Raw genomic sequence first — 20,525 nt, 5'->3', positions numbered from 1 at the left:
AGGAGAGAGGGTCTCCCTCCAGAACAGCATGCAGCTCCTGGCACTCAAAGTGCTGGGAGAGGAAGGCTCTTGTATGACCAGGGATTTCTCTCCCTGCTTTTCTCTCTGTGATCCCGGCTGGCTGGCATGAAGGACGCTGTAGCCATTCCTCCCACGCCAACAGCCCCTGCCCTCTCCAAACTCCAACAGGCACCATAAGCAACCTCTGCTCCTTGTTTACTGCTCTGCTTGTCCAGGCAGCTGCGTGGGGAACAGTGGCTAGGTGAGGAGATGGCAAGTCTGCTGGCATCCCCTTCAGCATGTTCCTCTTCAGCTTCTTGCTTGCTCTGATGGTCCTGTCCCACCTGCAGCTGCTCCTTTTTTTGTCAGAGCATGCACTCTCCTCTCCGATAGCAGAAGTTTCACCTTGCTGCACACCCTGTGGAGGACCCCACTCTGCACCCAGGGTGGACAAAACCCTTGCGACAGCACAGCCGGGAAAACACAGTCTAGGGGCAATGCTGTTGCAAAGGACCTCTGGTCCTGGTGGACAGTAGGTTAAACATGAGCCAGCAGCATGCCTGGGCAGCGATGAAGGCCAACATGAAGCATCCTGGGCTGTATCAACAGGACCATTGCCAGTAGACTGAGGGAAGTGATGATGCTTCTCTGCTCAGCACTTGTTACATCACATTTGGAATACTGTATCCAGTTTTATGGACCCCCAAAACAAGGAAGATGGTGATAGATTTGAGTGAGGCCAGTGGACAGCCTCCCAGCTGGTCAAGGGTTGGAGCACTTGCCCTTTGAGGGGCAGCTGAAGGAGCTGGACTTATTCAGCCTCGAAAAGAGATGGCTTTGGGGGGACCTAATGGCAGCTCCCCGGTGAGAAGGTCACCAAGAAGATGGAGCCAGGCTCTTCACGGTGATGCACAGTAGAAGAGTGAAAGAGAGTGGTCATAAACTGAATGAAGAGAGAATCTGACTGGATATAAGTGAAAAAAGAAATCACTGTGAAAATAATTAAGCTAGACGAGGCTGCCCAAAGAGGTTGAGCAGTCTCCATCCTTGTAGGTTTTCAAGACCAGACTGGATAAAGCCTTGAGCAACCCAGTCTGATCTCAGAGCTGACCCTGCTCAAAGCAGAGGTTGGACTAGAGACATCCTGAGGTCCCTTCCGCCAGAATGTTTCTGTGCTGCCGATGTGCCTGGCAGCTGTGTGGAGAGTGCTTGGTGCTGCCTGGCAGCCCCACAGCCTGTGCTCCTCAGGGGTGCCCCCAAACAAAGGCACCCTACTGCCAGCAGAGTCCTCATGCTCTGGCCTTGTGCTGGGCAAAGGGGTTTCCATGGGCAGAAGTGACAGTCTCAACCACGGATGGGCTACAGGCCCTGCAGACATGCACGGACTTACGGCAGGAAGGAAGCGGACAAAATCCTTTCTGGGATAGACTCAAAACGCACAGCCTAAATTGAGAAGAAAGTGCTTGTCATGTCCTTTTTTGTATCTGCCTGATAAAAAAATGCCTTATGAGGGATGAATGGAGAAAATCCCTGTAGCAACAGCTACAACATAAATACCTTCCCGGGAAAAAAGTAATTTACAGTAATACTTTTTTCTTCCTCATCCAAGAAGTGGTTAAGAATTTGGCAGAGAAACAGTGGAGGAACTGATCACTCCATCTATGATTTTAAATCTTGATAAGTTGTCTGTGAATGCCACAAATTTATAGCCCAACAACAGTAAGCATTAGTCAAAAATAAAATAACCCACTTTCTTTTTTTTTAAGATTAAAAGCATGAACAGGTTACAATTCTCAAATGCCAAGAGCTCAGTAACCAGGTGATTTATCAGTAAGACATTCTTCCAGCAGGGAAACCCACCTTTTTGTTCTGCCTGGAACTCTAAAAAGGGTAATAAAAAGTTATGGGATGTAACTATTATTGGCAGTACAATATGGAGCCTCTTACCCGAAGACTGAAATAGAAATGTAGCCCAGTGCTCGTACTCCAAGACTTGCATACTGTAACCCTGATGGCTCCTGGTTGCTTCCCAGGAGGGATCCAGCTGTCCACAGGTTTCCATGCTAAAGCTTGTAGCATTGGAAGAAAAACTTTCTGGAAAGCTGTCAGCTCAAGAGTTAAAAAGTCTGGTTAGGTTCTGGCGGCTGGTCTAAGTCTTCCCTTTGCCCTGGTTGGGGGCTGGTCTCGGTCACCATCAGGAGCTGTTCTTTTGGCCAGTGGTACTGCTGCTTTTGCGGCAAGCAAAGCGCTGTGCTGCCCATGGCAGCTACTTCTCGTTCACAAGGGACCACACACCAAGGCGAAAAGCAACAGTTTGGGGTGGAAGCACGTTTGGGTGCTGGTGCTAGTGCTGACACAGTAGAGATAAGCCAAGTTTTAACCGATCCCTAGCACACTCTAGGCTAGAAAGGATTCACAGATCCAGAGGTTTCCTCTTTCATTATTTCAAGTAGTGTATTTGCTTGCTTTTCATTTTCCTCTTTCTCTCCCTCCAATTTTGTCATAAAACCCTTATGTCTTGTCCTCAAGCATGTATACTCAGCTACTGGCAGCATGCTGTTCTTACTACACAACTCTTTGCTAGTAGTGTGCTCAGGTTTGATAATCTCCTACCACTTAATTGACTCAAGTAATAAGCTGCTGTTCTAATGCGTTTAGGTTTGGACCTTATTGCACACACACCTACAACCATATCTTCACCTCCAGGAGCTGCATCTCTCCCTCCCCTTGGGCTCCTCCAGGCCCCCCTCCCCATTTAGACCTTCTCCCAGCTCTTGACACATGGCACGGAGAACAGATTCCCCAAGTTTGCACTTCAGAGAGGAAGAGCAGAAAGCCTGACTTCCCACTGCACACACTGTTGGGCTGAGAACAGAAAGAGCCCAGACTCCCTACCTTGATCCCCTAACTCAAAGCACAGCTTGTGCAGAGAAAAAAGGGGTTGGCGCCTCAGTTTCCTCAGCCACTGAGGCAGGAGAGAAAGAGGAGGAAAACACTTCCCTCCATTCTGACTGCACCACAAGGACAATGCAGTTAACATTTGTGTCATGTTCACATGTGCTGGGCAAAGCCAAGCCCAAGTGGAAAGCATGTTGTAGGCTATAGCTCAGTTGGGGGTGGGTGGGGGGAATAATCCAGGCTTCCCCTGGCACCTCCATTTAGGAAAAGGCTCCATCATAAGGCTGACTCAAACACCATAGTATCTAGGTGAGGGCAGACCAGTCCCTGCACTCTTACTTTTGCTAAGGTAGTAAATGTTAGATTAAATGCTGGCAAAAAACTCCATTTCCTTTTCCTGGTCCTAATCTCTGCAATTAAGGCTGGTGATTATTTTGATTTCTAAGTTTTATATACAACACAAACCAAAGCACAGTCTCTTGGGCTTTGGGAATGAGCATGGAGTGATATGGGGATGTACTCAATGTTACTAAAAGCAGCAGCAGCACAGGCTGGGGAGTAGTCTAACGGTGTCCAAGAAGCCTAGTTACACCTTTGCCTGGGCAGTTCATAGGGCTTTGCTTGCTGTCTGCTCTCATGCCTTCCTTTACTCTCACACCACCCAGTTCTCCCCCAGCTGCAGGGAACAAGAGGGCAGGGAATGACTCCCCACTGCCCTTTTAGATCACAGAGAAAAAAAACAAAAACAAAACAGAAACTACAAACATCTGAAATATGAAGTAATTCTTTGTGTCCTGTGGGCGCCAGGACGTTACCATCTTTGTCTCCTTCCCACTGCAGGAGGGAAAAAGCACCTGCAGCAGACGTGTTAAGTTCACCTCTGGCTGGGGAACTGCAAAGCTCCTGTTTCTTTTCTGCCATAAGCCTCCCACTGCCACCTCGCTAGGCAGAAAAAAGGGGCACTAGCAATCAAAACTGCTCAAGCTGGGACAGAGCTCAAGAGCGCAAAGCAGATGCCAGCTACAGGCAAGGCCCGCTGCTTAATTGAAATCTTCCTTCTGAAAGCAAGAGAGCGTGTTGGCACATGCTGCAGGAGGGATATTGCTTTGTCTGATTGCTTTGAAGATTTGGGGGTGGAGAGGGAAGAGAAGAGGCCAGTTAAGTGTGTTTATGTTTGAGAGGAACAAAGGAGAGTGGAGGAGAGACCGGGTTGCCTGCGCCAGAGATGTGTCAGAGATCACTTGTTCCTCCTGGGCCAGAACAGCCCAGGGACCACCAGCGGAGGAGGAAGCAGTGTGTGTGAGGAGCAGTGATTAAAACAGTGAGGGGAAAGATGTAACAGAGAACCCCCTTCTCCCAAGACGCTTAGGACGGCGATAAACATGACACACATTAGATGCTGGGCTCCCAAACACTGGGGAACATGATACAGTGCAAATACAGCACAGCAGATACACTGCAAGCATGTACCTTCTAGGGTCCAGTTAACTACTGGCTTTCCTGGAGGGAGGATAAGTTAAGGAAGTCAGGGAGCCCTGGAGTAGACAAACATCCAAGTTGATCCAAATCAAAAGCTCAGGGCCATCTGCTACACCTCAGCGTTGCCATCCATGATGGCAAATAGCTCACCGGCTCCCCCCCATTTTCAACACAACAAAGAGGAACTGCCTTCCCCGGGGGAGCCCTCCCACAGCCGAGGGCCTGGCCTGCACCTTTGCACTGCAGGGGGGAAAACAGCATCCCCCAGCAGCTGCGCTTAGAGGATTCCTTTTCAGTCACTTGCCCCCACACAAAAACCTGACGTACTTTTCCTGCTAGCTATTTAATGCTACGCTAACGGTGACAGGAACAGCACCTGCATGAGCCTCCCGAGCACATTGCGAACAGTTGGCTCCTGGCAAGAGAGGAAGCACTCGTCCATGCTTGCTGTAGCTGCACAGCACTAGTCCCTGCAGCAAGCCCTGTGAGCACAGGCAGAAGGAAGGTGCCACTGAAGCACTAACCAGAGATGACAGCTTCTATTTCCTAGAGGCAGAAATAGCTTTGTTTTGGCAAGATCAATCGTTAAGCTAAACCATGTAGTCCTCTAGCACCGAGTAACATAAATGCGGCAAGCTATTTGTTCTCACTAAAAGCAGAACTCTGCATCTAAGGACGGCTTTTATTGCACTGTCTAAAGGCCAGCATAATGCAGACACACTATGCAATTCCTACGGACAGCAAACCTTCTGCTGCAGGTTGTCATGCAGAAGACAACTGAATCAACTATGGTTAGGCAGGAAATGAGTGCCTGCTGTTGGACAGATGTGTTCCACAGCTCAAAGGGTGTGGCACAAACCCAAATCGACCTACCTGTGGCTTCCTACAGAAAAGGAGAAAAAAAAAAAAAAAAAAAAAAGGACAGACACTTCAGAAGAAATTAAAAAAAATAAAAGCTCCAATTATCCACCAAAGCTTTTTTAGTCTTTTGGGGGAGGAAGGGAAACACATCATACTCTAACAGATACTTCTGAGTTATCAGTAACCTTCCATGGGAACAGAGATGGCTCAATAACCACACTGGCTCTTTGGTGTTGCTGAGATGTTTTTTACAGATTCACCTGTATTTCAGCATATGAATTTTAATGATTCCTCCCTTATCTACATTATTTGTCCCAATTACTTAAAAAAAAAATACAGATAAAAAAAGAGCCATCACACAGTCCTATTTGGAGAGCATGGACAAACTCAAATTGGAACACCATCCCAATTTAAATCCTATGTTTTGTTTTACCTCAAAATTTGTACAGCTGATAATAGCTTACCTTACATGCTTTACTCTTACTTTTTTGGGGACAAGCGGAATTAGGAAACCAGCACCCACTTCTGTACTGCACAAAATATACCCCAAACTAGTACTGGTTTGGTAACAGGAAACAAAAATTGTCAGCACTTACTGCATTCATGAATGCTAATGCGTAAGAGTTCATGTTCAGAAGAGACTTAATACATACATATGAGAGAGCACCTAGGTGGCACAGAGGATTTTGATTATTTTAAGAAACTGAAATTTGTCTACTGCTGTCATAACGGCAACAATAGGTAAAAGTTGAAAGGGGAACTGTTTGAGAAATGCTTCTTTGTTTCTAAATATGAACATTTTAAGTTCCCTTGTATTCCACATCAGAGAATCTGCAATATTTATAGACAGAAAAGGTGAAATGGAACTAACAATCCTGCATAAGACTGAGATGAACAATTTGCTTTTCAGTCACTGGTTCCATAAGCATATGGACATTTTTAAATGAAATAATTTTTGATGAAATTCAGCAAGCCTGACTCAGACCTCAGAGATGTTGATCTGGAGCAATTCCATTAAGATGGCAGAAGAAAGCAAGACGGTCACTTTAAAGTCAAACCTACTAGTAGTCACAGCAGTCCTTACTACAGCATGTACTGCTTCTGAACCTGTAATGATGCTTGAATGATTTTTGAACTTAGGAAGCCAACACAGTGATTATAACTGTAAAATGCCATTATGCATCCTGAGATCAATAAGTTTTTGCTAAGATTGTAGACCTGAAAGGATGTTTCCCCCAAAAGGTGCTTGATCATCAAGCCCATCCATCAGTATCTGCTCCTTTTGCATGAGAGTCCTTGGCAGGGCTGCACTCTTGCTTTGAGGTTTTATTTTTCTCCGCCTGCCCTCTTGTGTCCACATACAGGCTTACAGTCAAGCTTCGTCCCCTACCCAGCTAGGTGGAACCAGCAGTCAAAATACGGTGGATTCCAAGCTGGTACACATACTTAACAGGACCACAGACATTTTAGCAACATAATAAATAAGACACAGACAAGCTACAGTGTCTATCTTCCCATTTTATTTATAAGTCCCCTACGCATTCCAATTCTGATGGTCAGCCCCTCCCTCCAGTCAGTTAATGAACATGAAAGAAAAATAATTGGCTGAGAGCAGTCAAACCATATTGGGCCAAACCTTGCAATTGGACTCAAATCAGAGAGCTGCAGAACACAGTGAGCAACACTATCTGATCCAACTTTTACATGCTTAGGCCTTTGCAAAACGTTGGATTAGCACATCTCTATTGGTTGTTAAGTCACAACTTTTTACAGGGCAAAAACCTTTCAAAGCAACATATTCAATCCTACTTGCATTTCCACAGGATTTTGTGGAACACCTTCCTGTACTGAGTCAGTATGGCAGGTGATGTGTTAAAGGGGACAGGGTGGGGGAAGAGGAGAGGACTGTGCCTCAAGCCTAGCTAGTTCCTCTCAACTGGGAGACCCCTCCCAACTTGGTATTTCTTACTCAATTACCACAATACACGCAGCAATATAGACCACGCATAGAACCATCTGCAAAAAGAGCAACCTCTCCCTGCCCAAAAGGGCCACACCCTGCCTACCAGAGTACAGTATGCAGAAAGAGTTCTAGGCCCTCAGGTATGGAGACAGCAGATCTGGTTCATATGCCCTCTTCGCTGAAGGAGGTGGTCTTGCAGCATAGCAAGTAGTGACAACTCGGGTAAGTCTGAAGTCCCACCAGTGGAATCATCATGTACAGCTGTGGGGGAAGGACTGCATACAAAACCAGAACTGTTTTTTTTTTTTTTTGCTCTTTCATCATAAGAAAAGAGCATCATATAAAAAAAGGAGGTGGAAGGGGGGGCATTAATTATGTCTAGGAGTGGTTAAAGATAGGGGCATCCTCAATTGCCTGTATTTCCAGAACAGGGATGTGATATCTGAGCATCCTACAGAGTCCAAGAGGTATGGGAAGATGATGATTCTAGTCAGTTTTGTGAAAGGCCTAGAGATGTCAGTAGGCTTCTGCTGCTTTGTCAGTTCCTAGCCTTTAATAACAGCAATAGGTCTCAATTTAATGGCTTTCTTGCTGATGCCAGCTGCATGGCAGGTGTTAACCACATCTGTCACGTTCTTGTAAGACTCTGGTGCCTGGAGAGGGGGAAGAGGAGAAAGAAAGAAAGAAAAAAAAAGAGACAAAACTATAAACAACCCAGAGAAACAGAAAGTTAGATGAAGGCTTCTGATATCCCTTCTTTTCTGTGCAAAAATAGAGCCACATATTAACTGAGGGTCTAGAAGTAGGGGGAAGAGTGCTGAGATTCTCAATTATCTTACACAACTAAGAGGTCTGTCAGATGCTTGGCTTTACAAGTGAGGTTCCACGATATTCCAGAAAATGATGCTATTTTGGCTTAGTTTTTCCAGTATCCTCAGATAATCCAATCCACCAACAGGAGAGAATGACAGGCCTCAGTATCTGGCAGGAAGTCACTCCAAATTCCTCCTTACAGGAGGCAATCTTAGAGATCTTCACAGCCTGTTTGTGACTGGAATAGGGGCTGAACTTTGGAGCTTCCGCGTCCAACATTCTGACAAGGAAGCTTTTCTTGAACAGAGATTTTAATGCAGTGAATGTGTTTGTACAACACCAAAAACCGTAAGAGCATAGTTACAAATGATTAACGTGCTTCCATGAGCAAGACTGTGAACAAAGAAGGCATTCTATGATGTTACTATAGAAGAACCGGAAGTCATAATATTCAAGGTTTCCTAGCTATTCAAAGTTTTCTTCTCGAGCAAATATAGGAATTTGTCTTAAGAGAGCGATCTCTCATACACTGCTAATAAGCTATGGGACAGCTGCAGTGTACAGTGAATTTAAAGCTGGGAGAGCATCACGTAAGAAGGAAGTGAATCCACAAAACCTAATAGTTTTTGTGATGCTCTTCCATGAAGTCTTCCCACTATGGAGAGTAAATTATCCCTATCACCAGGTAGGAGAGGGGAGAGACATACCCACCCACCTACCCAAAACCACAACGTCCCCTCCCAAACCTGTCAAACACACATCTTTCATTTTCAGCAGGATTCCGGAGACAGAGAAAACATTAAATTATTTCCCAGAAAACTGGGCAGCTCTTTAAGGAATCACAGAAGCTGTACATTTAGCATACTGGTGATCACTCAACACTGCCAAGAATCAAGTCAGGATCATTCAGCCAAGGAGCAAGACCCCCTTTCCCCTCTCAGATAAAGTATTAAACTCACTTCTTCCATAACCAGTTTGGGAGAAGCAACACGGATGGCAATGCCCATGTCAGCCAGTTTGTCCAATACATCCTGGAAGTCCAAGTTACGTCGAGATTTGGCTCGAGACAGTGCACGACCCTAGACAATAGTCTTAAGTTAGTTCTGTTTTTTGAAGCCATAGGGAAAAATCAGAACTCTTTAGCATTAAAGGGAAGAAAAAACAAGCAAACAAACAAAAATAAATAACAGATACACACTGGAAGCTAAGCCATGTTCCCAACTGTGTTGAATGAAATGAAAGAGCATTTGTCAGAACAACCGCTAATGTAAGTGGTTGTACGCGCTGACGAGGAGGTAGATTCCTGGGACAGAACCTCTGGAATATTCTCGGGTGAAGTTCAACACCTGTTGCTACACCCAGCACATGTTCACAAAATCAATTTACATTAAAAGCAAATGCAGAATAGTTTGAGGCACAGATGATAGTAAGCCACAAAATGGCTTATATGAATTTAGACTTTAGGTGATGGTCTCCTGCATAATCACACATTTGGTATGATGACTTGGAAAGTTCCATAGGCCTAACGTACTAGCCCGCAAGTCTCTTTTTATCCAAACCACTTGTCAGACAATATTCAGAGTCCAGAGTTTTAATGAAGGATTTGGGAGCTATTTCTCTTCCTCAAACATCCTTCTCTCATGCCATAAATAAGAGGAAAGACAATACCTCCTTCTGACTACTGAGGAGGTAGGTTTGTTTGTTTGTTGTGTTTTTTTTTTTTTTTTTTTTTTTTTTTTTTTTTTTTTAAATGTTCCTCCTCAGGATATTCAGTTCTTCTTGTAAACTCAGAAATATCAGAATTTGGTACCAGGAGCTCATCCTCCAGATCTTCATCCTAACCTTTGCCTTATATAAGGAAGCATCCCATAATTTTCTGCAGGAGTAGTCAAAACTAATCAGGGAGGGACAGAAAAGAGGACTTCCAGCCTACATTTCTCCTGGGCTAGGATTACTGTGGCAAGGCTACTGTACTTCCATTACAAACAGATGAACCTTGCACTGGATGACCCTTGAACAACCTTCTTCGGATATCAATCCCAATCCAGCCCCTTCCTGAAATGATTTAACTTACAGCTCCATGACAAGTAGTTCCGAAGGTCTCAGTCATGCCTTGCTCTGTGCCAGTAAGAACGTAGCTACAGGTGCCCATAGTCCCGCCAATCAGAACAGGCTGTCCAGTCAGCTGCGGATGCAAAATAACCTTAACTGAACAAGCAAAAGCCTGTAAAACTCTTTCTTAATAAATACCTGAGGGGAACTGCATCTCCAGAAAAAGGAGTTCAGGTTCACGTGCCCTCAGACTTGCCTCACTACTTGCCTTGGGTACCTAGTATCAAGGATTCTGGAGAACTAACTGCACTGGAGGATGTAGGCCAGCATAGGAAAAGACTTGTGGCCAATAGAGAGACACGGCAAATCGCTGCAGCCTGCCCTAGTTATGAAACACTCCTTTCTGTTTGTGATCTTACAGCTGTTCTGTATGTGTAGAAGAGGGAGCTCAGTATCCCAAAGATCTAATACACAGACAAGCAGAGCACTGAATCTCATTAGCATTCAAGTGCTATTAGTTCAAGAGAGGAACCCACAGCATTTAGATCTGTTAGCAACCCTAAAAGTGCTCATTCATCCAAAAGCCTCTTCCGATCTCTTTCTTCCACAGTTAAACTTACTTGGTAATCAACAGCAATAAGGGGATGGTGAGGAGGGAAGGCCCTGGTTGATCCCTTCCTGTGCACCAGAAGAGTCCGCTCTTTTCCATCCACTACATGTTGCTCCACTTTGGCAATGTTGTGAGATACATCATAGATAACATGCATATCAAGGTCATCTGGGGTTGTGTTGAAGACTTTGGCAAAGGCCTAAAGAGTAAGCAAACTGGGACTTAAAATACAAGAATATATACTGTGTAAGTGTGGAAGATTTCTAATACTTTTAGGAATTGAAAGCAACAAATTTGCTTGAAAGTATTTCTTACTGATGAGCCAGTAACCTAAACACTTGACATTAAACATAAGAAACCTCAGGGAGATTCAGCCATGATGGAAGTGAATACAACAATGGAAGTGAATACAACACTGCTGAGGGTCTTGGAACTGGGCTGCACTAAGCCATTTATCTGCCCATTGGCAGTTTTAATGCTGGAATTTAATCAGATATCAACTGCATGAATTTTTGCAACTCTGAAAAGATGGATTCAGCAGTGTAAAAACAATTTTCCTGTATCATCCTCTTCTAGTTTGAAGCAATATTCAAAGCAATAATCCCTTAGTGGCTTCTGAAAGTGAAGTTAAGAGGTTTTAGACTGACTGTGATGCCTGCAGCTTTATGTAAGTCTGTCCAGCAAACACAGCTTAAGAAGCACGAAAGTGATAATTATATTTAATACTACAGTTACTGTGTTTTTCACGTGTCTAAGATAAAGCAGGACATCTGTAAAAGTACCAGAATGTTTGCAGAGAACTCTGCTCCTACCTGTCTTGTTAAAAAAGTCATAGAAGAGCGGTTGACCCATGCATAGTTCCCAGCAGCTGCCATTCCCTTCAGGTAATCCTGTCCTTCTGCAGAGGCAATCCTGGCACATGCCAGCTGGCGATCATTCACTATGATTTTGTCCCGTTTCATGGCTTTTTCCATAGCCACCAATGCATCTGGGAAATAAACATATTAAGTCTAAGTCACTTATTATTGTTTCAATCTATGCAATGAAACATGGATTTCTATTATCTATATTTTAAAGCTGAACTCATCTGGCTGATGTTCTAACTTACAAGCTTCCTCTCAAATGTGAGGAAGTAAAAGGAAAAAGTGAGTATGTGCCAGAACCACATCAGCTGTTCACAAATAAGACACTCCAAGATTATTTTTAGAAAGAAAAGTTAAGGGCTTTGGGTGAACTTTTGGGAATTCTCTGCTTAGGCAAAAGCAGTTCACCTTAGTGATACGCTCTAACAATCTGAGCACTTCATTTGGGTCTCAGAACAAGAAATGCAGATTTAACACCTTTTTGTGACCTAAGAATTTAGACTCTTTTCCTTTTCCGCTGTAGGAATGCCTACCTTTGTTATACCGGAGATTATGGCCTCACCATCCTATGCAAGTGCAGGTAAAGAGAGCCCCTGACATAGAAGATTTAGTGAAAATCTCTATCTTCTCTTGCTGTTAGAATAATTTAGCTTGGAAGGGACTTCCAGAAGTTATCAGGTCCAGCTCCCTGCTCAGGGCATCTCTAACTAGATCAGGTTGCTCAGGGACTTGTTCAGTCAAGTTTTGAGTATCTCCACAGATGCATATTCTACAATACGCCTAAGCAACCTGTTCTTGCATTTGACCAGTCTCACAGTTAAAAAAAGAAACAAATAAATAAGAACTCATATATCTAAATGGAATCTCCTGTGTCCCAATATGAGTCTGCCATCTCTTATCCTATCATTATGTGGATGAATGCCAGGTCAATACTCTGCAAGACCAGAAACAAGTAATATACTGATTTTAAACATTGCAATAAGAGGCTCAAAAATACATGCAAAAGCAAACAAAACTCGAGACAATCCCTGTCAAGGCAACTCAGAACAGACTCAGCAAATATACTGTATGAAATACTATTCAGCGCTGGAGTTTAATGTCAATGACAAGACCACACTGAACAGTTTGCTTCACTTCAGGTACCTACATGAGTCAGATCGTACCTGTGGCAACTTGGTGGCCCAAACCTCTGCTGCCGCTGTGGATCATTACGCACACCTGCCCCTTGTGGTCGATGCCCATTTTCCTCGCAGCATATTCGTTGTAAATGTCATCCACTACCTGGATCTCGGCATAATGGTTTCCTGCTCCCAGGGTCCCCAGCTGCCAATCACAACATACTGATCAGACAGAGTCAGTTAGCCAGCCTCTGGGAGTACAAGGGAGAGCCATGGGAACGTGAGCAATGGGACAAATCACTACTGCAAGGTTTTCATTTTAGAAAAGCTTTTTGGAGGGAGGAAGGGGAGGGGCATATAAACTGAAAGGAAGTAGAAAATAGTAGCATCACCACAGTCCCCTTTCAGCAGATTTCTAACTATTTTTATTGTTGGAACAAGACTGCCATTAAACTAAAGGACCAGGATCTACAGACTCTGCTGCCACCTTTTTTGCAACTCAGGCCTCATTAAAAGAGGGAACAAGTACAGAGCATTGAGAAACCATCTTCAATTTGTATAGGCAAGGCAGATAGATATCTTATACTTGCTTAGAACTCCAGGAAGAGGTTACAACATCCTGCTAAGTTCTTAAAACTTACCAGCAGATTAAAGCAAGATACTTCATTTTCAAGCCCCCTCTTTTTCAGCTGCATAACAGGCAATTACTTATTTGCAAGGAGAATGTGAAAATTAAGGACATAAGATTTTTTTCATGTTAAAATGCTGTAAATTGCTTGCAGCATCATAATTCATATACTTCAAGTCATAAAAAAAATTTTGTTAGCAATAGTAATGTTAGTACAGTTATCTCAGAAGTGTTCCAGCCTGAGCAATAAGATACGATCTACAAAATTGGAATCCAACCCTTGAACTGCAATCCAAAATTCTGACTTAGTCACATTCAATCTAAAATCCATCCTTGCTCTACTGTTTGCTCAGCCAGTTGACAAGGAGAAAAGTTATAGAACAATTTCACTGTTTCTTAACAACAAAACATTACCTGGATGGGGAAATGTCAGCAAACATGAATTCTAGTACCAGGTGTTAACTGATGAAAAACTGATGGCCCCAGGGACCTTGGGTATACCCAATATTTGTGTTGTTTCCCTCTGTTCCAGTTCTGTCAAGACTTGCTCAGGACCAGCTTCACTATCTCACCTTCCCCTTGCCCACCAATGCTAGATAGAGTTTCAAGGTAAGATACAGTATTAGAGAACTACTTGCTATCTTTTACATTTGAACCCTGTGAGCACTCACAGCTCTCCTGAAGTGTAACATTACCTGAGGGAGGCCCCTCTTCTTTGCTCTTGAGGAAACCTTGTTGGGATCAGCCTGCAGCATTCTTCCATATTCCTCACAGTGCTCCTTGTCCTCTGCCCAGGCATAGCCTTCCCGGAGAGACCAGTCCACACCCATTTCGAGAGCCTCTTCCAAATCCCTGCAATTATCAAACACCCACATAAACGTTACCCTTGGAAATATTCAAAGGTCAAATGGATTTGGCCCTGCACAGTTTGATCTAACTTTGTAGCTGGATCTACCTTCAGAGTTAGCTGTCCTTTAAGCAGGGGCTTGGATGACAGGACCTCAAGAGGTCCCTCCCAAACTAAATTGTTCTGATTCTATGATCAGCCCCCAAATCCTCTAGTAAAAAGTGTGGCTTCTTGCCACTTCACGTAACGTCTACAAAAACATTAACATGGAAGTAACACTGAATATGTTATTACTTTTTACTTTGTTGTGTGTGGGATACCCTACTTTCTCTCTCTCTCACGCCTTTCCAAAAATAGCTCTACCTTTAAGGAAGTTTAAGGGAAAGTGAAATAACTAGGGGTTCTTAAAAGGTTTGCAGAGTTTTAAATGAGGGAGGAAAACGCTGACTTTGTGCCTTAACAATTATGCCAGTTCTCCTAGTGAAGCATGCACGTAGATGGAATGGGAAAGAGTTTAGAATTTCTTTCTCTTTCTTGGAGTCTCTCACTGATGAATCTTTCATCAAAATAAACACCAGAGGATATCCCCTCTGCTAACATGTAAAGTCATTCTCTTACTTGGCATTCATGGGGATGACACCCTTGGAGCCCACACCAACAGGAATGTGGTCAAACATAGCCTGAGCGAGCTGCTCCTTCACAGGCTGTACATCACTTTCGTCCAAATTTGTACGTAGTAAGCGGACACCACAGTTGATGTCAAACCCGACACCACCTAGAAGTATTGAAAAAGCCACAATGTTAATGAACAAGGTATGCTGATGGCAAGCATTTGCTGCACTCCTCTTCAATTGGTAAGCTTCCTGACAGGGACCGTGTACTGAATGCTGGGATCTGATGCCTTCTCTCTGACACAATACTGGGAATAAAGCAGAACAACTGCATTAAGCTTCATATTAATAAGGTTACATGAAGCCCTCAGATACCAGGACAGCCAAAAATGCAGTCCTGCAAAAAAAGTAAACCTGGAACTCTTAAAAATCCTATTTTTCAGTGTCTCCAGCAAATGCTCTGCAAACACAGCTGTACAATTCAGAGCTTTCACTTTACAAGTTGCTCCAGCAAGTAGACAAAAGAACAAAGACAAAAGAAAAGACACATCTATAGAGTATAAGGTTTACAGAAAGCAGAATAGGCAGTTACTGTTCTCCTGCCTAAGGATAGTGATTTGTTATGGAAATCCGAGCATAGCTTCCTCAGGTAGGAAGTTCCTGAAGCAAGTCCCTGAAAGCTAGTCCCTTTTGACTTTTCACTAAAGTGAATAAATAATAGTTAAAACCAGCAATAAATACTTACTAGGGATATTAAACTCCACTGTTTAGCATTTAGGCTAATTCTTAGTATTAAAAGAAAAAAGAATGACTGTAGAACATGGCCTAGCATAGAAGATCAATTACGTCATCTTTACCAGTAAGGCATCTGATACTAACCAGTGTCAGAGAGGGGATACCAGACTAAGGAGACCTTGGGTTTGAATCACTCAGGAACCCTGGAATTGCCTATAGCAAACCTGAACCGTCCTATCAGCCACAACCACAAAAGCCTCTCCAGACATCGGTAACGAAAAACTGAAGTGCTTGTTAAAAAGATAGAAATATTAGGGTCACATTTTTAATAAAGCGTAGAAATATTCTAAACAGAGGTTTTCAAATGTTGAAGAAAAGAATCAATTATTTCTCTGCCTAGCCAAACCCAAGTTCATTGTCTTGTGCTATCTCTTCATGACTGAGGACATCACACGCCCAAGCCAGAATAACGAGGGCAACCCTCTCTGTAGTGTTTAGATTTTTTCAGTGCAACTAGTGGCTCCATAAAGGTTCTGGGTGCAAGAATCTTAACTCCTGTATATCTTTTTTGGGTTCTGTACTGTAAAGCACTGTAAAGACCTGGCATCCCAAAAAGCATTTAAGTCACCACAGACATTTCTCAGTGCAGATTAACTCAGTCCTAAAGTATCCTTACCTGGTGACACCACTGCTTCAGGATCATTCATATCGAAGGCAGCCATGTTGCCAATGGCAAACCCATAGCCTGAATGGACATCTGGAAGGCCTATTGATCTCTGGAAGAGGACAAAGCACATTTTGAAGTCTTATGAAACTCTGTATTGCACAGAGATTCATCTCAGTTATGCTTGACCTTGTGACAGTGGTTGTCACAGATGAAGACGCAGATAAACACCTCAATTCAGGTAAGTATCTAAACTCCCACCATTAAAGAAGACATAGTCAATATAGTCAAAGAAAGCAGAGAGCAGTTTCCCTCTCCCTGAAGTAAACACCCGGTGACAAGTCAGCCGAGTCGCGCCCTTGGCTCCATTGACCAGATTTCAAGACACCTGAACAGGAGGTCAAACACCTAAATGTAGGAAACAATGTCAAACTGAATTTCAGCCTAGCTTTTCTGGGATTCAGAATCCTTATATTCAAAACCTACATAGGTAGTAGCTTATGGGTAGCGTGATGCAGAGTTATAAAAGTGAAGATAAGGTTGTCTTTATCAAGTTTATCTAGAAGTATCTACAATTTTGGAATAGTGCAAATGTAACAAGGGAGGAGCTGAATGTAATGGAATGAGATCATGTCAGCATTTTGCCGTTTTAGCTATGTAACTGAACATTGACCAAAGATTGCACCCTGTAGGCAAGAAATAGTCATACAGCAGATAGGAGTCAAGTCACTTTATTTTGTAAAAGAATTCTTTTTACTGATCCTTTTCATATTACTACCAGTTGAAGAAAGTAAGGACATGCTCCTACACAACCCTAGAAGTTTAAAGTATGCCTAACCTGGCAGACTTAGATTAGAACACCACAATCTCTCAGAAAAATACCCAGAAGACTGCCAGAAATTTGAACTTTTCAGATATGTAGTAACTGTTTATCGAGCATTAAAATGAAAAAGTATTTTTCAGGGGATTACACGCTGCTTCTGCCTCCCCTCACCATCTGCCCAAAATCTCTTGGTCTGAAACAGAGCGAAGACTGAAAGTGAGAGATGATCATGACATTTCTCCTATGAACTACCAGCCAAAACACCAACTTTAACAGGTTACTGTTATTCTCCCTTACTTCCTTTTTGGTTGACCATAAATATTATTGTTAAATATTTTAAGTAAAATATTTTAATTTTTGAGTGTTTTAAAACAGCATGACAGGCAGCCTTTTACTGCAGCAAGAAATTCTGAACTTTCGTCAAGTAACCAAAAAAACAATTACAAAAAAAACCCTTCCACTGTTTCTTACTCATTAATATAAGTAATATTAAATATAAGTAATATTAAATATGAAAAAGACCAATTTCACATTGTATTTAAAGCTTCTTGAAAGGTGATCCAGCCTACTACAATGCTTCATTTCCAAAATGAGTGGGGCAAAGGAAAGGAGTGCTGAATACACAGGAAAGCTCACTGCCAATATTAGGGTCATAGTGCAGACAAGAAGATCAGATTAAAAGCAAGGACAAAAAAAATAGTAAGCTACCAAGCTAAAGCAAGCATTTAACATATACTCTGGCTTAATCTAGGATATATATTCTAAACACAGAATATATTCTAATAAAATCAATAACCCTAGTACCATACTTTTCAATGGACTTTACTGTAACCGTATCCTGGGCAAGCTCTTTCAAGGAAAAGAAAACTGCTACTGAGCTTTTACCCATAAATAATGGGAAAGGCTGTATTTCACAAAGGTGACAGGATTAAGAGATGAGAACTCAAATGCACAGCAAGTTTACCTGATAACTTACCTTAGACACATTAATGGTTCAAATTAAACTCAGTAAGGAGAGAATCTAATTTAATCTCTGCTGTATATAAATAAGAGAAGTGCAAGAGTGCCATCTCGTCATGACAGGACAGCCTTAGTAAGAAACCTCTTCAGGCTATACATACTTTACACGCTTTGCCAGTATTAAATCATTACATATTCCAACACACAGAGGACCAAATGGAATCTTAACAGCCTTTAAACATTTATCCTGCCCCAGGAAAGTTTCTGGGCTAAATTTTCCACACTGTACCCAGGATACAAATTGGTTTTCAAAAAACTTCTCATGCTTGAGAGCTTGGGAGGAGGCCAGTATTCTAATCCTACCATCACTTTGCTGCAAACATGACTATATCACAACTAAATGAAGAACTCCTGTTAACACCAGGAGGAGATGAACACTGTGGAGAAACTGAAGAAGAGTGGCAAGCTTTGAAAGCTAGGGAAAAATGTAACAGAGTGTCATTTCCCCCCCTCTTTTCTTTAAATCTCATTTGCTGTATTAAGACCCAATTAATTTGATGCACTTGAAATTGTTTAAAAGACAGAAAAAAAAAACCCACCTCAAGACATACATAAGCATAGAGTTAGCCACATCAGGATGAAGGGGGGAAAAAAAAAAAAAAAGAGAGAGAAAAATCTTTCTCTCTCTCCCCACTCCTCCACACCTTCCAGGTTAGCAGAGACAACTTAAGAACAACAAATACACAGTACAAGCTGTGGAGAAAAGATGGCTCAAGCAAAATAAACAGCATAAAGCAAAGCTAAGAAGACTTAATGTCAAATGGCAGCTGATGAAATAAACAGATACTTCCACTTCTGCCAAATTAATTTTACAACCTGGTTTTGCAAACACTTCCTACTCAGAGACAGGTTCCTAACACACAGGGTACAGGCCAAAGTTGATATTGAGGCAGTCTATGTCACAGCACAGTTTCTATATGGAAGGCAATAATCACTGGCAAACAAGAACAGAGAAACAATATTTTTTCAGAGCAGTTACTCACATGAACAATGCCAGGTAATGCAGCCACATTCCCAATCTGTTTCATAGCAGGCAAAAAGCCACCTGCACCTGAAAAAAAAAAAAGAGAAAAGGAGAAGTTGAAGGAGGATGTAAAGGATCTGCTGATTTACCACAGCGATCACCAAAGACAGTGAAGCATTTTCTAAACAGCTAGCTCAAAATACTGTCAGATTACAAACTGCCAAAATGCCTGGTGACTCTGGTTAATAAAAAAAAAAAAAAAAAAAGAAAGAAAAAAACCCTAGTATTATGCAGGATCTGCAATTTCATTAAACAGGAGAGTTTTCCAGAATCTCCCCTCCGGCCGCATTAGTCCTTAGGAAGACCGATCTGTGCTAGCAACAGCAAAAGTGCGTCAGCGCCGGCCCAGCAGCCACACCGGGGTCCGGTCCTGCGCAGAGCGGGCCGGGCGACACTAAAGCCCCCACCGGAGCGGACCCCGCGGGGAGGCTCACCGGGCCTCGGCGGCCGGCCGGCCGGCCGGCCCCCCACCCCCCGCTGCCCATCGGGGCCCCACCGCCCCGGCTACGCCCGTGGGGGGCCCAGAGCCCCGTGGCGGCCCCCCCGGCCGCACGCACCTCCGCCGCGGCAGGCATTGCGCAGTTCCTCGAACATGAGCTTCTCCAGCGGGTCGTTCACGTAGAAAACGCCCTCCACCTGCGGGGACAGCCGGCCCGTCAGCGCCCGCACCCCCCGGCCACGGGCCCTTGGTTCAGCCCAGCCGTCCCCCCGCCCCGCCCCGGCTGCCCCACGCACGTGCATGTTCGGCACGAAGCCCTTCTTGATGCGCCAGCAGTTCTTGTCGAGCTTGTCCAGGTACTGCAGCTCATCGTTGTAGCTGCGGCTCATGGCGGCGGCGCCGCTGCCCTCCCGCTCCCGCCCGGCGGCTCCGTGTCAACTCGCTCCTGCCGCCCGCACCCGGCCAAGGGGATGAACCAGCCGCGCGGACGGTGGCCGCCTAGGGCCCCACCACCTCCGGAACGGAAGAAGCGGACAGAAGCCGCAGAGGGTCAAACGTCCTCCTCTGGGTTCCGAGGGGCGGGGAGACGGCGGCGGCTCCGCCCCGACCCGCTGCTGCCCGCGCACCCTGGCGGCGCCGGGCGCTGCGGCACGGCCGGGCCGTCCAACGGCCCGTAGCAACAGGTTTTATCTGTTTAATAAAAACGCTTTGTCAGGTTAACCCGGCTGCTCGTGCCTTGAGGCTTCAGAGGAAGCCCCTCGTTTCGCAGAAGCCACCTTCCGTGCCCCTGTCTTGCCCCCAAAGGCACGGACGCCCTGTCTGTCCCACCAACGCCCTCAGCTCAGGCGGTGGCCCAAGCTGAGGGGGAAGATGCCGTGCAACGGGTGAAGCTTGGAGACCCTTCAGTGTGGCAGGGATGCAAAACTGAGCTCTTTGCTGGCCCTGGGGCAAGGGAGCTGGTACCAGCTGGGCAAGGGCACAAAGGGGAGTGGTGTCACGGTACGCCTGCCTTAGGCCTCCCTGCTTCTTGCCATGGCAGGGCTGAAGGAAGAGGGGTTTGTGAGCTGCTGCCGTGTC

At 44.3% G+C, this 20,525-nt stretch overlaps 1 protein-coding gene across 2 annotated transcripts; it reads right to left on the bottom strand.

Moving 5' to 3' along the window:
* Positions 1-6,736: 6,736 nt before the first annotated feature.
* On the bottom strand, positions 6,737-20,003 carry RTCB (RNA 2',3'-cyclic phosphate and 5'-OH ligase). Of its 2 annotated transcripts, XM_026118020.2 has the most exons (12): positions 19,745-20,003; positions 19,567-19,645; positions 18,969-19,036; positions 16,155-16,254; positions 14,751-14,907; positions 13,981-14,137; positions 12,703-12,862; positions 11,489-11,664; positions 10,687-10,875; positions 10,089-10,199; positions 8,974-9,093; positions 6,737-7,854 (listed from the first exon to the last, which is right to left on the bottom strand). In XM_026118020.2, the coding sequence occupies exons 1-12, from the start codon at positions 19,835-19,837 to the stop codon at positions 7,747-7,749; spliced, it is 1,518 nt and encodes a 505-aa protein (XP_025973805.1). In that variant the 5' UTR covers positions 19,838-20,003; the 3' UTR covers positions 6,737-7,746. The 2 variants fall into 2 exon arrangements, with proteins under 2 accessions (XP_025973805.1, XP_025973806.1); XM_026118021.2 differs by lacking the exon at positions 19,567-19,645 and having other exon boundaries at positions 19,745-20,000.
* Between the last annotated feature and the right edge of the window lie 522 nt (positions 20,004-20,525).

This window comes from Dromaius novaehollandiae, chromosome 1, assembly GCF_036370855.1.
Source record: "Dromaius novaehollandiae isolate bDroNov1 chromosome 1, bDroNov1.hap1, whole genome shotgun sequence".
In the NCBI taxonomy this organism is placed as follows: Eukaryota; Metazoa; Chordata; class Aves; order Casuariiformes; family Dromaiidae; genus Dromaius; species Dromaius novaehollandiae.
This window is presented reverse-complemented; position numbering and strand designations above follow the sequence as displayed.